This window comes from Anomaloglossus baeobatrachus, chromosome 4 (genome assembly GCF_048569485.1).
Source record: "Anomaloglossus baeobatrachus isolate aAnoBae1 chromosome 4, aAnoBae1.hap1, whole genome shotgun sequence".
Taxonomy (NCBI): Eukaryota; Metazoa; Chordata; class Amphibia; order Anura; family Aromobatidae; genus Anomaloglossus; species Anomaloglossus baeobatrachus.
The window spans coordinates 348,054,135-348,069,689 of record NC_134356.1 but is presented as its reverse complement, the minus strand read 5'-3'; the positions used below and the strand labels follow the sequence as shown (position 1 = coordinate 348,069,689).

The window sequence follows — 15,555 nt, the reverse complement described above, 5'->3', positions numbered from 1 at the left end:
AGAAGCACAGTGACTTCATTTGGAATTGACACACTTGTTGAGACACTTGAGATCCAGAATTGGTCGTACAGAGCAGTCCTTTTCAGTAATAACTAAAAGATCTGAATAAAAACCTCTGTAAAATTCCGAAGGGGGGACCCTTGTAGTCACTTCTGCCTGTAGCAAAGAATAGATGTCTAGATCGAAAATGGATGTTATACTGAGTGAAACAGGAGAGGGCAAGTTATGAAAAACCGATCTGGTGGAACTGAGGAGAACTCCATTCTTAAGCCTGAAGAGACAACGTCCCTGATCCAAAGATTGTTTACTGCCGTAACTAAACCTCCTGAAAATGGAAGGAGGCAAAATCTCTAAATGCGGGACACCCATCAGGCCTCGTTGCCTCTGGAAACAGAGGTCTTACCACCCCGGCCCAGGAGGTAACTGGCTTGAAGGGGGCTTTCTTGGCACCCTGGGATGCACGGGGTCTCCGACAGGCCGAGAACTCTGGCCTGTCAGAAAAAAAAGGTCTGGTGCCAGACTGCCCAGGAGGTCTTTAGATTTTACTTTGGCATTGTAGATTTCCACAGTAGCTGACCTGATCCATTTGGAAATAATCATAGGTGGCTGAGACACTCTTGTGTAGCTCATTAGAGATTACAAAAAAACTGGACTGCACTCAACGCTCTGGAGGTAATGCTCTGCGGATGAACAAGAGATGAGAGGGAAGGACAATATTATCATTCATGTAGCAAGGAAAGACCATTCTTGGAAGAAAAGATGGCACAGGACATGCCATCTCATCCTGATTGAGAACAACAAAGGGAGTCCTGCAATAAAGGGCAGCAAGTTCAGACACCTGCAAATTGAGGTTATCGTCACAAAAAATTGCACTTTACATGAAATGAACCTTGGGGAGATGCTGCAGAAGTTCAAAGGAAGGTATCTGAAGAGCACACAAAACAATGTTGAGGTCTCAATGTTCCACTAGATGGAAAGCAGAGAAACATGTCCCTTCAGGAAAGTAATGTCTTTGTCCAATCCATACCATTGGGAGCTAGGATTTCCACTTTTCGCAAGATAATCATCGTTGTTGAAATAGTGACTTGTTACCAGAGGTGCTGAAGAATAACTGCTTATAGGGAGGTGGAAGCACAGTTATTGAACTGGAGGGTGTCCCCTCGCTGCCTGAATAAGCTCCCACATAGCTATAGCAAGCTTTGAATACTGTTCAGAATCAGAGGTGTGCCCTGGGGATTAGGACTGGAAGGGGAAGAAGAGCTCTCATCTGCCGTGGTTCTGTCCTATGAGTGATTCAGGGAGGGTAAAGAGGATCTGTGTGAAGAAACCCAATGTCTCTGTAGGATAAACTCCTCAAGATCTACGGGGGAGGGTGCCGAGCGAGCCAACTAGGCAAGGGAACGGCCATCATACATCGGATGGGAGACAGATACTGGCAAGCATTTCAGGGAAAAGAACATAGATTAGCCTTCATATGTACATTACTCACAAAAAGGGATGTTTGGCTTTCAGGTGAAATTTCAGGATGATTGTAACATGCAATCCAACCTGTACAGGTTAACTTAATGTGACCTTTTCTAAATTTTAAAATGCATATGTCCAACTGCTCAATGTTTCAGTACATAGTTACTTAGGTTGAAAAAAGACCTAGGTCCATCTAGTTCAACCTTCCTCCTACTTTTTGCACAGCTTGCTGTTTTCTAAGACTACGTGCCCATGATCAGCGTTCGTAGGATTTCCGACGCAGCGTGTTTTGGCTGCGTTGTACAGAAAGCACATAGGATTGGATTTATAGTTTCCAGGCTGCAGCATGTCAATTCATTCTTGTGGAGACCATAGTGTTCCAAGTGGGAGAACACAGCGAAAAAAAAGTTGGCAGTAACCCTGATCATGTACATGGATACACGTTCTCCTGAGCAGGACACTAGCATCTCCGTAAAAAGAAATTACACTGCATCCAGAATGTGAGGAAGCCTGCACACTGTCCGAAAATGGCACCCAAACTGCAAAAAAACTGCATGTTGTCTCAAAGTGCTTGGAAACGTCAAAAAAACACTTGCAATTTTTAATTCGTTTTTCAATAGAAGCAAGCCAAAAACGCAAGAAGATAGCACATGTTGCAATTTTTTTTTTGTCAGATGTTTGTGACAAACTGCAGACAAAAAAACTGCAATGTGCATACAGCAAATATGAATAGTCAGACTTTAATCCAGTTTTGTTGTCAGAAAGTTCTCACTTTTGACAACCCAGCAAACAAGCAATAAAAACGGAAGTGTGCGCATATAGCCTTGGCTACATGCACACGCCGCAATTTTTGTTGAGTTTTTTAGTGCAGTTTTGTTGTTAGAAAGTTCTCACATTTGACACCCCAGCAAAATCTATGAAAATTCAGATTTGCTGAGCGCACATTGCAGTTTGTCTGCAGTTTGTCACAAACACCTGACAAAAAAACTGCAGCATGTTTTATCCTCTTGCGCTTTTTTTTTTGTTAGTAGAAGCAAGCCAAAAACGCATCAAAAACGCACGGGCACAAATGCAGCGTCATTACAAGCTTTTTTTTTTCTACACATTTCTGGGATAAGGTGCATTTTTGGTGCAGTTTTGTTGAGAGCGTGTTATGTAGCTCAGGGAGCTTAATAGCAAAATTCACAACAGGTGTAGATCCATGAATCGCCCAAAACATTTCAGAGATCAATTAGAATTGGCATTTATATAGTCCTTATGTTGTTCACATTTTGACATCATTAGACCAAGATCATCCGTAACAATTGATCAACAGTAGCTTGCCATTGCGAGGCTTCAGGAAGGAGGTTCTAAGGTGAAAATGGTCACTGAGCTTTAAGTGTCACTGAGTGTCATCAGTAGGTTGCAACAGAGATACAGAGAGACTGGAAGAGTCACAGAAGTTGACATCCTTTGGCCTCATTCCACACCGGTAACAGCTTCACTGTGAACAATGCCCTTAGGAATCGGATGATGAATGTAACAACGTTAGGCACATTTAAGGGAGGTAAGAGGCAGCCAAGTGTCACTTCACACCATTCAAAACATCAGCGTGGTCTGTGGGCTAGACGACCTGCAACGGTACATGACCACACCTTCAGGCACAGCCATTATTGAGGGACGAGTGGGCCTCAGTGCTGTTCTCTGATTTAAGTCAATGTACGCTAAGCAGAAACTGCCGCTAATCATGTTGGAGACGTCAAGGAGAGTGCTATGCATGTCACTATTATGAGAAGGAGCCTTTGGTGGTGGTGCTATTACAGTGTGGGCAGGTGTGTCTAATCAATACATTACCATTCACAAAGTGTAGGGCAGTTAAGAGACAAGCCCCCACTACTTGAATAACATCATTAATCCAGCCATTGTGCCTCTGCATGAACAGCACAAGGCTAATTTAATCTTCATGGACCACAATGCTCCTGCTCATTGAGGTCACATCATTAGAGAACGGTTGCTGGAGGGGGTACCTCAAATGGAGTGGCCTGCACTTTCTCCAGACCTGAATGGCAAATGGCATACAAAACTTATGGGATCAAATGAGTCACCATGTAGAGGCTCGTAACTCTATATCCCAGAACTTCAATGACTCTAGTACTTCCCTTTAAGAAGAGTGAAATGTCTTGCCTCAGCAGACAATGCGACTTGTGAATAGTATGAGATATCGTCATCATCAAGATGTAACTGATGCTGAAAGCCACGAGACAATGACATTGGGTGGGGGAGGGTTATAACCCAGAATGTTGTTGGCTTTTGTTTCAATAAATTGTTTGAGATGAGGAAATCAGCATTGCATGCTTTTACTTAAATGCCCTACTTTTATGTTAAAATATCACTGTCTGTAGCATCAACTTTTTAGGTTTTCCATAAATTTCACCAGAAAGCCAAATATCCCTAACCTTTTGTGAATATAAATATTCTATATATATTAACCCTAGAACGCGCAAGCAATTCAATCTACCATAGAAAACAAATGACCTAGCAGGCCTGCGAGGCCCCGGGTATGCGTTCTAGGGTTTTAAGTAAGGTCCACTCTTTGGCTTTATACTAAACAGATGTACAGCAGACAGCTAAAACACGGAGATCACAGACAGTAGAGTGACTGGAGACCACGGGCAGATAGTTGATGATGAAAATCAGACGCAGGTAAAAAAAAACTGTGGAATTGAAAGCCACAGACACCCGGAAAGACTACCTGGAAACAACAGTTAGGTTGTGCGATACTGGAAACTGGCAGACCAGTACAGGTGCATCTCAATAAATTAGAAGATCATCAAAAAGATCATTTATTTTAATAATTCAATACAAAAGGGAAACACATTTTATAGTCATTAGAAACAGAGTGATCTATTTCAAGTGTTCATTTTGATTAATGTTGTTAATTATGGCTTACAGCCAATGAAAACCCAAAAGTCATTATCTTAGAAAATTAGAATTACAACAAAACACCTGCAAAGGCTTCCTAAGCTTTTAAAATGGCCCCTTAGTCTGGTTCTGTAGGCTACACAATCATGGGGAAGACTGCTGAGTTGACAGATGTCCAGAAGGCAGTCATTGACACACTCCACAAGTAGGGTAAGCCACAAAAAGTCATTGCTAAAGAAGGTGGTTGTTCAGAGTGCTGTATCCAAGCATATTAATGGAAAGGTGAGTGAAAGGAAAACGTGTGGTAGAAAATAGTTGCACTAGCAACCGGAATAACCGCAGCCTTAATAGGCTTGTTAAAAAAAGGCCATTCAAAAATTGGGGGGAGATTCACAAGGAGTGGACTGCTGCTGGAGTCAGTGCTTCAAGAGCCACCACACACAGACGTATCCAGGACATGGGCTACAACTGTTGCATTCCTTGTGTCAAGCCTCTCATGACCAATAGACAACGCCAGAAGCGTCTTACCTGGCCAAAGGAGAAAAAGTACTGGACTGTTGCTCAGTGGTCCAAGGTGTTGTTTTCAGATGAAAGTAAATTTTGCATTTCATTTGAAAATAAAGGTCCCAGAGTCTAGAAGAAGAGTGGAGAGGCCACAATCCAAGCTGCTTGAGGTCTAGTGTGAAGTTTCCACAATCAGTGATGGTTTGGGGAGCCATCTGCTGGTGTATATCTACTGTGTTTTATCAAGATCAAAGTCAGCGCAGCTGTCTACCAGGATATTTTACAGCATTTCATGCTTCCCTCTGCCGACAAGCTTTTTGGAGATGGAAATTAAATTTTCCAGCAGGACTTGGCCCCAGTCCACACTGCCAAAAGCACCAATACCTGGTTTAATAACCACAGTTTCACTGTGTTTGATTGGCCTGACCTAAACCCCATAGAGAATCTATAGGGTATTGTCAAGGGGCAGATGAGACACCAGACCCAACAATGTAGACGAGCTGAAGGCTGCTATCAAAGCAACCTGGGCTTCCATAACACCTCAGCAGTGGCACAGGCTGATCGCCTCTATGCCACGCCGCATTGATGCAGTAATTCATGCAAAAGGAACCCCGACCAAGTGTTCAGTGCATTTACTGTACAGACTTTTCAGTAGGCCTACATTTCGGAGTTTAAAATTATTTTTTTTCAGTTGGTCTTATGTAATATTCTAATTTTCTGAGATAATGAGTTTTGGGTTATCACTGCTTGCAAACATCAAAATAAACACTTGAGATATATCACTTTTTGTATTGAATTACTTAAATAAATTAACTTTTAAATATGCACCCAGAACCACGAGCAGTTCTAGGTGCTTAATAGGGATTCCTGCCTCACAGTCCCAGTATACACTAGCATAAAACAAACATCTTTACAAACAGTATTTCAAAAGATTGTTTAGTATATGCTAATGAGGCCAGTGACTAGTCGCAAGGGAGTTATTTCCCTTGGCTGGTCGGCCTGCATAGCATGGTAGCACGCCCAATGCTAATGAATGCGGAGCAACGCGCACATACATAACTCTTGATGGTGGCTGAATGAGGATGGATGCGCACTTGGAATGATCATCTGGAAACCCCAGGACTTCGGGTCATGCGCACTAAACGGATTCCGGGTGTAAGCCTCCCGGCTTTAGTGAGTTATAGTGCGCATGACCAGAAGTGCTGGTGACTGCAGATCATGTGCAGTGCGCATCCATCCTCCGCTGGCCACCATCAAGAGTGAGGTATACGCGCATTGCTGTGCATTACTTAGCATGTTAGTACACCCACAGGGGCGTGCTAGCATGCTATGTGGGCCAACCAGCCAAGGGAAGTAACTCCCATGAGACTAGTCACTGGCCTCATTAGCATCTAAGAAACTATTTTTAGAAATACTTTTCTAAACATCTGTTTATTTATGCTAGTGTACACTGGGATTGCTAGGCAAGAGGCAAGGATCCCTATTATGCACACAGAACTGCCTGTGGTTCTGGGTGCAGACTGAACCTGACAGCTTTACTTTAAAAAGAGAAAGAAATAAAAAAGCAGCAAATCTGAGATTATGTCTGCCTCCTATGGACATTGGCTAAAAAAATGAGTTGCTTACTGGAGGAGGAGCATGTAGAGCCCAGCAGGTGGAATCATCACTTTTTTCACCTATTGTCGAGTGATGCTCTGACCAAGTTATATCTAGACATCACAATCTGTTCCTTGTCAAAGCTGGACATGTGGTTACAGTTGGTCATTTCTCCAGGGTGTATGGTGGCATAATGTATAGTAGCCAAAATAAAGTAAACCTCATCCCAAGGAGCTAACAACTCAGTATTACATTAATTTGATTATGGAACCAGTGATACAGCCATTTCTCCAGAAGACACTTTTTAACACCAGGCCACATGCTGCTCATGTTACTGTGAGCAGTCTACTATTGGCTACAGACTTGTCGCCAATTAAGCATATCTGCAACTTTATTGGTCAGCACTTGCAAAGGGAACTGCCGCAGCAGATCTTAATGATTTGCGGGTCCAAGTGAATTCAGAGTGGCAGAACATTTCTCAGACAAGTTTATAAAGGCTTTGATAGCATGTCATGGTGCATGATGCTCATAGTTAATACTGAAAAAAACCCAGATGTTTTGAAAATGTTGTTTCCTTTTTTTTTCATCCTTGCATATCATTAATAAGCCTATCAATTCTTTGAGTTACATATTTCCATAACTCTTTCTTTCTGGCTTTAATGATGAGGAGTGCAGAAAAACACTGGTTTACCATTAACACTTATATGAGTAGTCATTGCTAAATCTCTAAAGCAACAATAAAATTGGTATCCTACCTTCTGTACACAGAGGAGCAAATAAAACATCATATCTGCATCATATGGAGAACCATCATGCTTCTTGGCTTCTTTGGTTATTAAACATAATCCATAATTTAATTCAGCGATTGGCACAGAGAGCACATCTTCTTTAAAAATTAAAGGTCTTCTTTCTGGAAAAGTAATTAAAATTTGTCACTGCTTTTCCAAGCTCCAGCCACATCAACCTCGTTTTCTTACACATAGGAGTGTGTGAAGTATAATGTACACATACAAAAAGACACTTCTTATGTAAAAAGAGCAAAAGAAAAAAAGAAGATATTTAATATAGTGATAGTCCTATATAAAAGGGGTTGTCTTCTTTTGGACAACCCCTGCTTAATCACATCCATGCTCCATATGGAGTAAAAGCAATTGATACTTGCCTCACACAGCAGCACCATACTAGCGATGTCAGCGCTGCTAATCTGGGCGATACACATTAAACTGTGGAGTAATGTGACCACTGCAGTCCATCAGGCACCAGTGATCAGATGCAGTCCTGCAGTATTCCATCAGAGCATCATCTGATAGCAGACATCTATTGCTGATGGGCTTCAGTAGTCACGTGACTCAACAATGTCACATAACTAGGGCTGAGCGGATCCGGACTGTTAACCCTTTCACGACCGGCCGATTTTTCGCTTTCCGTTTTTTTTTTTCGCCATTCTTTTTCTGAGAGACGTAACTTTTTTATTTTTCAGTCAATATGGTCATGTGAGGGCTCATTTTTTGCGGAACGAGCTGTACTTTTAAATGAAACCATCAGTTTTACCATATTGTGTACTAGAAAATGGCAAAAAAATTCCAAATGCTGAAAAATTGCAAAAAAAGTGCGATAGCACTATGGTTTTTGAGATATTTTATTCACTGTGTTCACTATATGGTAAAACTGATGTGTGGGTGTGATGCCTCAGGTCAGTGCGAGTTCGTAGACACCAAACATGTATAGGTTTACTTTTATATAAGGGGTTAAAAAAAAATCGGAAGTTTGTCCGAAAAAAGTGGCGCACGTTTTACGCCATATTCCGTGACCCGTAGCGTTCTCATTTTTCGGGATCTTAGGCTCAATGACGGCTTATTTTTTGCGTCTCGAGCTGACGTTTTTAACGGTACCATTTTTGCGCAGATGCTACGTTTTGATCGCCTCTTATTGCATTTTGCGCAAAAGTTGTGGCGACAAAAAAACGTCGTTTTGGCATTTGGAATTTTTTTGCCGCTACGTCGTTTACTGATCAGATTAATTGATTTTATATTTTGATAGATCGGGCGTTTCTGAACGCGGCGATACCAAATGTGTGTATATTTTTTATTTTTTTAACCCTTTAATTTTCAATGGGGCGAATGGGGGGTGATTTGAACTTTTAGGTTTTTTTGTTTTTTTTTAATTTTTTAAAACTTATTTTTTTACTTTTTTTTTTTTATTTTACTAGTCCCCCTAGGGGGCTATTGCGATCAGCATTCCGATCGCTCTGCAGTATCTGCTGATCACAGCTGGAAGGCTGTAAACAGCAGATACGCTGTCTTTCTCTTTTGCTGTGCCCCGGGCACAGCGAAAGTGAAACCAATTCATGTGTAGTACAGGAGTCATCACATGACCCTGTGCTACCATGACAACTATCGGGAGTCACGTGATCGCGTCACGTGACTTCCGGTTTCGGCGGTAAGTAAAACTTTACCGCGATCGCGCTTATAATGGCGCTGTCATGTATTGACAGCGCCATATAAGGGGTTAATCGGCACGAGCAGATAACGATTCTGCTCGTGCCTAGCAGGCACACATCTCAGCTGTGAAAATCAGCTGAGATGTGTGCTGATCGCGGCATGCTGCCGCCGGAGGACCGCGGGCAGTAAGATTATGTCATTTAGGACGTAATTTTACGGCCCGCGGTCGTTAAGGGGTTAAAGTCCGGATCCGCACGGTTTCAACGATATTTGGGTGCCGGAACCGGGCCCGGGATTTCGGGTGCACAATCCGGATTCAGCAATTAAAGTAAAAATAAACAAAAGAAGAAATAACTTGATAGTTTCATACTTACCGAGACTCGGTGTCATGGCGGCACGCTGCTTCCGGGTCACGTATTCCCTTCCTGAACTGTGCATGTATACACACAGCTTTCCGTGTTTTTCCCACCCACCGGCCGTCCTGTTGTCTGTGATTGGTTGCAGGCTGACGCGCCCCCCAGTCTGTGACAGTATCTGCCTGCAGTCATCGCTTATCGCAGCTCAGTCATAGGCTACACTCAGAGCTGGCAGTCTTCTCTTTGGCTGCTCGCTGTGAGATGTAGCAGAGCTGGATGTGTCATCATGGGACCTCGTGTGGATTACGCCGGAGCTGCAGGGTGTTGGTGGTTAATAAAGTGGTGAAGGAGGGTGCCTTTTGTACTTTATTCCAAATAAAGGATTTTTCTCTGTGTTTGTATTTACTGTAATTGACAGGTTTGTGATGCAGGTATCTCAGATGCCTGTGCCATCACAAACTTAGGGCTTAGTAACAGCTGTGCGCTATTAACCCCTTATAACCCTGATTGGCACCGCATCAGGCCAACGTGAAGGGCCGGTAATGTACCGGGATTGTCACAACTAATAGATGCAGCAATACTGGGTGGCTGCAGGCTGAGAATACCAGCACCCAGCTGGCATTATCATGGCTGGGGATGAAAATTAGGGAGGACCGCACGTCGTCTTTTTTTTTTTATTCAAATGAGAAAAAAAAAAGCCAGTCATGCTTGCGAGGGATACACTGCATTCCCCGCCCACCGGGCCGCCTGTGATTGGTTGCAGTCAGCTGACACACTGCTACTCAGGATGGGGACACGTCTAACTGCAACCAATTACACGTGCCGGTGGCCAGGCAAAGTAGTGAATATTGAATTATCGGCTGCGGAAGGGAAAAGCGTGACCCGGAAGAGTTTGCCGCCATAACACAGCCTCTGAGTATGCCGTGCTCGCTCCTACCCACCTATCCCCTCCACAAACGTTTTTAATCTCCGGATTCCGGTCTCCATTAACTTATATGGGCACCGGATTCCAGGAGCGGATCGGACTCTTTAAAATCTGGCAGTGATCCGCCGGTCCCGGTTTTTGGCGGGTTCGATCAACTCTACATATAACCCATCGAGAATATATAAAACAAAAAGTACCAGCCACATATTAGCTGAAAAAAATGTGGGTGTCTAAATTTTAAAATAAATATTTTTATTAGATATAATTAAAAAACAGCAATAAAAGTACCCCATGTAAATAATCATGGGGACACGAACCGCTTGGATTATAAAACAGCCCCCAAACAAATATTATAACCATGAACAGTACACAATATATAATGGGGAATAATGACACCGCTAGCCACTGTAACATATATAATAGTATAACTACCCTATAAAAGGCAAAAATTAGGAGGCCAAAAGGGCCGACTAATACGACTCATATCAGTGTCATAAATAACAGACATCCGTCATATGGTTGAAAGCAAAGATAAAGAAATAGATCACGTAGTTTTACCTTAAAACTGCTGGCAGTGATAAAAATTCAAACAGCCGTGTCCCCTTGCCCCGACACGTTTCACCCCGAGAACATCAGGGTGAAACACGAGTCAATTGTAGGTAGGGGACAGTATCTAGGCCACTTTAGGCCTTGGTGGTGGCCCTGGGTGGTTCGCTCTATTGTACTGTGTTTTTGTAGTTTGTTTTATGTCTAGGAGGTATATTGTTGCACATCCCTATTTTTAATATATTATTAAAAAAACATACTGGGCATATTTTTGAATTTTGATATTTATAACCCTGACAGGCTATCGGTTATTTGTACTGAATTTTCAGGGGCTGCAGAGAAGTGCATTGTTAAACACAATATCAGTCTAAAACAAGAGCAGTTTGTTTTTTTTCAATTGTTTTTCTACTTTTTTCTGTACTATTTATCTCCATTTAGTATGTGCATATAGGCAATGCTAACAGTTGAGTATCTTGTGAGATGTATTCATGCCTTGAATAGCCTTGAATACATGAACGCATGTCAGCGAGTTGCATGTTTGGAAGCCCAGGTAACTTATCTAAATATGCAGCTTGCAACACTCAGGAGCATTGCAAACTGGAGAGGAGTTTAGAGCTCATTGAGCGGCTCTGGATGGGACCAGTGATATGGGGAGGTGGGGAAGGTCAGAACCCAGCGGTAGAAAGATGGTAAAGAGTTAGAAGAATGGGTAGGGGAATAAGTGTCAGGGAGCCTAGTCCTGATTTGGCATAACCTAATAAATATGCCCGTTTGATATTAGGTATGCAAGCCTAGGACTAGGAGCACTACAGCAGGATGTTGCTCCTACCACCCTGGAAAACAACTGCTGTAGGAAGGAGGAAAATAGGAGAGCAGGAAATGCCAGACAGATGATGGTGGTAGGGTACTCTATAATTAGGCAGACAGTTTCATCTGCCACCGTGACCGTGAATGCCGAACAATGTGTTGTCTGTTGGGTGCTCAGGTTCGACATATTGCGAATCGGATAGACAGATTGCTGGGTGGGGCTGGGGAAAACCCAGCGGTCATGGTGCAAAATGGTACTAATAACAAAGTTAAAAGGAAGGTGGAAGGTCCATAAAACCGATTCCAAGGAATTAGTTGAGAAGCTGAAGTCCATGACCTTCAAGGTGGTGTTTTCAGATATACTGCTGGTGTCACAAGCGTTACTAGAAAGACAGTGGGAGCTTAGGGAGATAAATACATGGCTTGGAAATTGATGCAGGAAAGAAGGGTTTGGGTTCATGGAGAACAGGGTAGACTTCTCTGTTACTGCTACTGACTATGGTAGGGACAGGCTGCACCTCAATGGGGAGGGATGCAGCTGTGCTGGGTGAAAAAATGGTCAGATGGATGGAGGAGTTTTTAAACTAGGATCTGGGGACAGGGTAGTTGTGCACATATAGGGGATAGATATAGAGTAGACAGAGCGTGAGACAGTAGGGATCAATGAGGATTTAGGGGGGATGCGACATGAAAGGAAAGTAGGGAGGTGACTAGGAGTAATAAACGTATTAATAGTATTAAATGTCTGTTGGCGAATGCAATAAGTCTTAAAAACAAAAATGAATGAATTGGATACTTAGGCTATGTGCCCACGTGAGATGAAACCTGCGGATTTATCTGCGGAAAATCAGCGGATTTTCTGGATTTTCCAGGTAAATCCGCAGGTTTCAGCATGCACAGACACTCCCCATGTTATCCTATGGGACATGGGGAGTGCTGTGTCCATGCTGCGGATACGTGCAGCTGCGGAACATGGTGCGGATATCCCGCAGCCGCACGTAATTGCATGTCAATTCTTTCTGCGGAATTACCTGCGGAAATCTGCCTTGGTCTCATACTTACCTGCCTTGATAGACACCCGGTCACTTTCCCTCCGTGCACAGGACAGCAGCGGAGCTAGTAGCAAAAAGGAGGAAATGGGCGGGGCCAGCACGAGCTCCAGTCATGTGACAGCCAGAGCTAGTGCAGGCCCGCCCACCTTCTCCAGCACAGTGCAGACAGACACGGCCGGAGACGGGAGAGAAGTGCTGCGTGATGGAGGTAAGTATGAATGCCCCGATCACTCCAGCACTTGTTCTGCATTGAGGATGCAGTGCCAAAGCCATGGTACTGTATCCTCAATGCAGAATGACCGCAGGATATCCGCAGGACATTCCACAAGAAAACCGCAGCATGGAAACAGACAAAGTTGTGCTGCGGATTTCTGGGAGCTCCTGCGGAATGTCCTGTGGATATAACCGCAGGACACTTTCCCCATGGGCACATAGCCTTGGGTCAGCCATGGATTACAATGTGGTGGGCATTACGGAAACCTGGCTTTATGAAAGCCATGACTAAGTGACAAATGAAGAGGGTTACACCACTTTCAAAAAGGACAGGGAAGAGAAAAGAATAAAAAAAAAAAAAAAAAAAAAAAAAAAAAAGTGGAGGAGTTGGTATTTTCGTTAAGTCTAAAGGGGGCTTTAAACGCTATGACATCGCTAATGCGAACTCGCTGGGTCACGGAATTGGTGACGCACATCCGGCCGCATTAGCGATGCCGTTGCGTGTGACACCTATGAGCGATTTTGCATCGTTGGAAAACGTGCAAAATCGCTCATCGGTGACATGGGGGTCCATTCTCAAAATTCGTTACTGCAGCAGTAACGAGGTTGTTCCTCGTTCCTGCGGCAGCACACATCGCTCCATGTGACACCGCAGGAACGAGGAACCTCTCCTTACCTGCCTCCCGGCCACTATGCGGAAGGAAGGAGGTGGGCGGTATGTTACGTCCCTCTCCTCTCCGCCCCTCCGCTTCTATTGGGCGGCGGTTCAGTGATGCAGCTGTGACGCTGAACGAACTGCCCCCTTAGAAAGGAGGCGGTTCGCCGGTCACAGCGACGTCGCCGGGCAGGTAAGTAATGTGACTGGTCTGGGCGATGTTGTGCGGCACGGGCAGCGATTTGCCCGTGTCGCACAACAGATGGGGGCGGGTACCCACGCTAGCGATATCGGTACAGATATCGCAGCGTGTAAAGCGGCCTTAACTTGAGACCTGTGCTCAATGATGATATTGAGGGGCAGTTGCAACAATGTTGAGTCAGTATGGGTAAATATACGTGGAGATGGCAATAATGGAAGGCTAACTGGAGTTTATAATATAATAATATTTATTCATTTATATAGCGCTATTAATTCCACAGCGCTTTACATACATTGTGAGCCCCAATAGGGACAGTGTTGACAATCTAAATTCCCTATCAGTATGTTTTTTGGAGTGTGGGAGGAAACCGGAAACCCGGAGGAAACCCACACAAACATGGGGAGAACATACAAACTCCTTGCAGATGTTGTCCTTGGTGGGATTAGAATCCAGGACACCAGCAAGACTGCAGTGCTAGCCACTGAGCCACCATGCCGTTTGAAATTAGCCTCCTAACATTGCTGAATAGGTAGAAGATGAAACGCTGCAGCAAATTTAAAAAGGCCGCAAAAAATAATTGGGACCTTATTATGGGGGATTTTAACTATCCTGACATTCTATAGGACATAGCATCTTCTAGTTGTGTGAAAATCTGCAAATTCTTATTTACAGTTCAAGACAATTACTTTTCTCAGTAGATAAAACAACCAGGGGAGATAATTAGCTGGATTTGGTCCTGTCAAATAGACCAGATACAATTTCAGATTTACAGGTTTGGGAACATTTGGGATGCAGGGACATAATATTGCAAGTTTCAATGTGTTATATTGACTAGAGCATGTCAAAGGGGAAATGCAAAAGCCTGGAAATGTAGGAAAGCCGATTTAAACACATTAAGGGAAGAGCTTAATAGACTAGGACCGGGTCATGGTAACTGGGGATACCGAACATACATAGGGCATATTTAAGGATAAACTAGAATTCTATAGAAAACTTGCACCTAGGGATAGGTCATCAATATTTACAGGGAATCGTTTAGGTGATTTTGTAGAAGAATACTAATGGTATCTTTACATAGGGCGTAAGGAGACCTTTCAGGATTAGTAAGTTTTAATGTTCTACCCTATCCTGTTATCTTGCTGTAAGCTCCTTAGATTTCAGTGTGTGCAGGCTAGTCAAGTGTATGTAAATACAAATTGCATATGCACTGCTGCCCCCACCCACCTGCCAGTGCATTTGTTATCACTACTGAGAGGTGTGAGCGAGTATGGGTGAGGGCAGCATATCAAATTCACTTCAGATTTACTTTTACTGATGCCAGCACTGAGAGGTGGGAGTTGGACATAAGCAGTTTGTATTTACAAATATTTCACTAGTTACTACTTCAGACTGAATTCTGCAAAGCTTACACGATAACAGGATAAAGTAGAGCAATAAAACTTACTGATCTTGAAAGGCCTCCTTAACACTAGAAGTCCCAGAGAGGGGTCATTTAACATTTCTACCTTTGGAACCCAGAGACGGGTCGAATGACCTGAAGGAATTTAGCCAACATCCCATAATGACTGTCTTTTGTTCTGTAATTAAGGCCATTACTGTCGCACCACAGGAGGTTATTGTTTTCCATTGAGTTTAGCCATTTAGTTTCTAGATAGTTCTATTCAGTTTGGACTAAGGGTCATTTGACCCTCTTTCGAGACTTCAGGGGGGAGCTCGAAATTTCTGGGACTTCTAGTGTTAAGCCCTATTTAAAAAGAGAACATTAGTATTGTACTAGAAAATCACCTGACAGATTCCCTTTAAGTAGCGGACAATCTCTTTCAACAGGCACGTTTCATCAGTGTTCACCAATGAACTGACTGTTCCAGGAAACAGTCAAGGCAAAAAAGAAAG

General features: G+C 43.4%; 1 protein-coding gene across 2 annotated transcripts in view; it reads right to left on the bottom strand.

Moving 5' to 3' along the window:
- Positions 1–15,555, bottom strand: part of LOC142303590 (transcriptional regulator QRICH1-like) — a 126,518-nt gene that overhangs the window by 30,576 nt on the left and 80,387 nt on the right. For both annotated transcript variants that reach the window (XM_075345095.1, XM_075345096.1), the window contains exon 5: positions 7,221–7,375. In XM_075345095.1, coding sequence (XP_075201210.1) covers positions 7,221–7,375 — 155 coding nt within the window. The remainder of the gene's footprint in view (positions 1–7,220; positions 7,376–15,555) is intronic.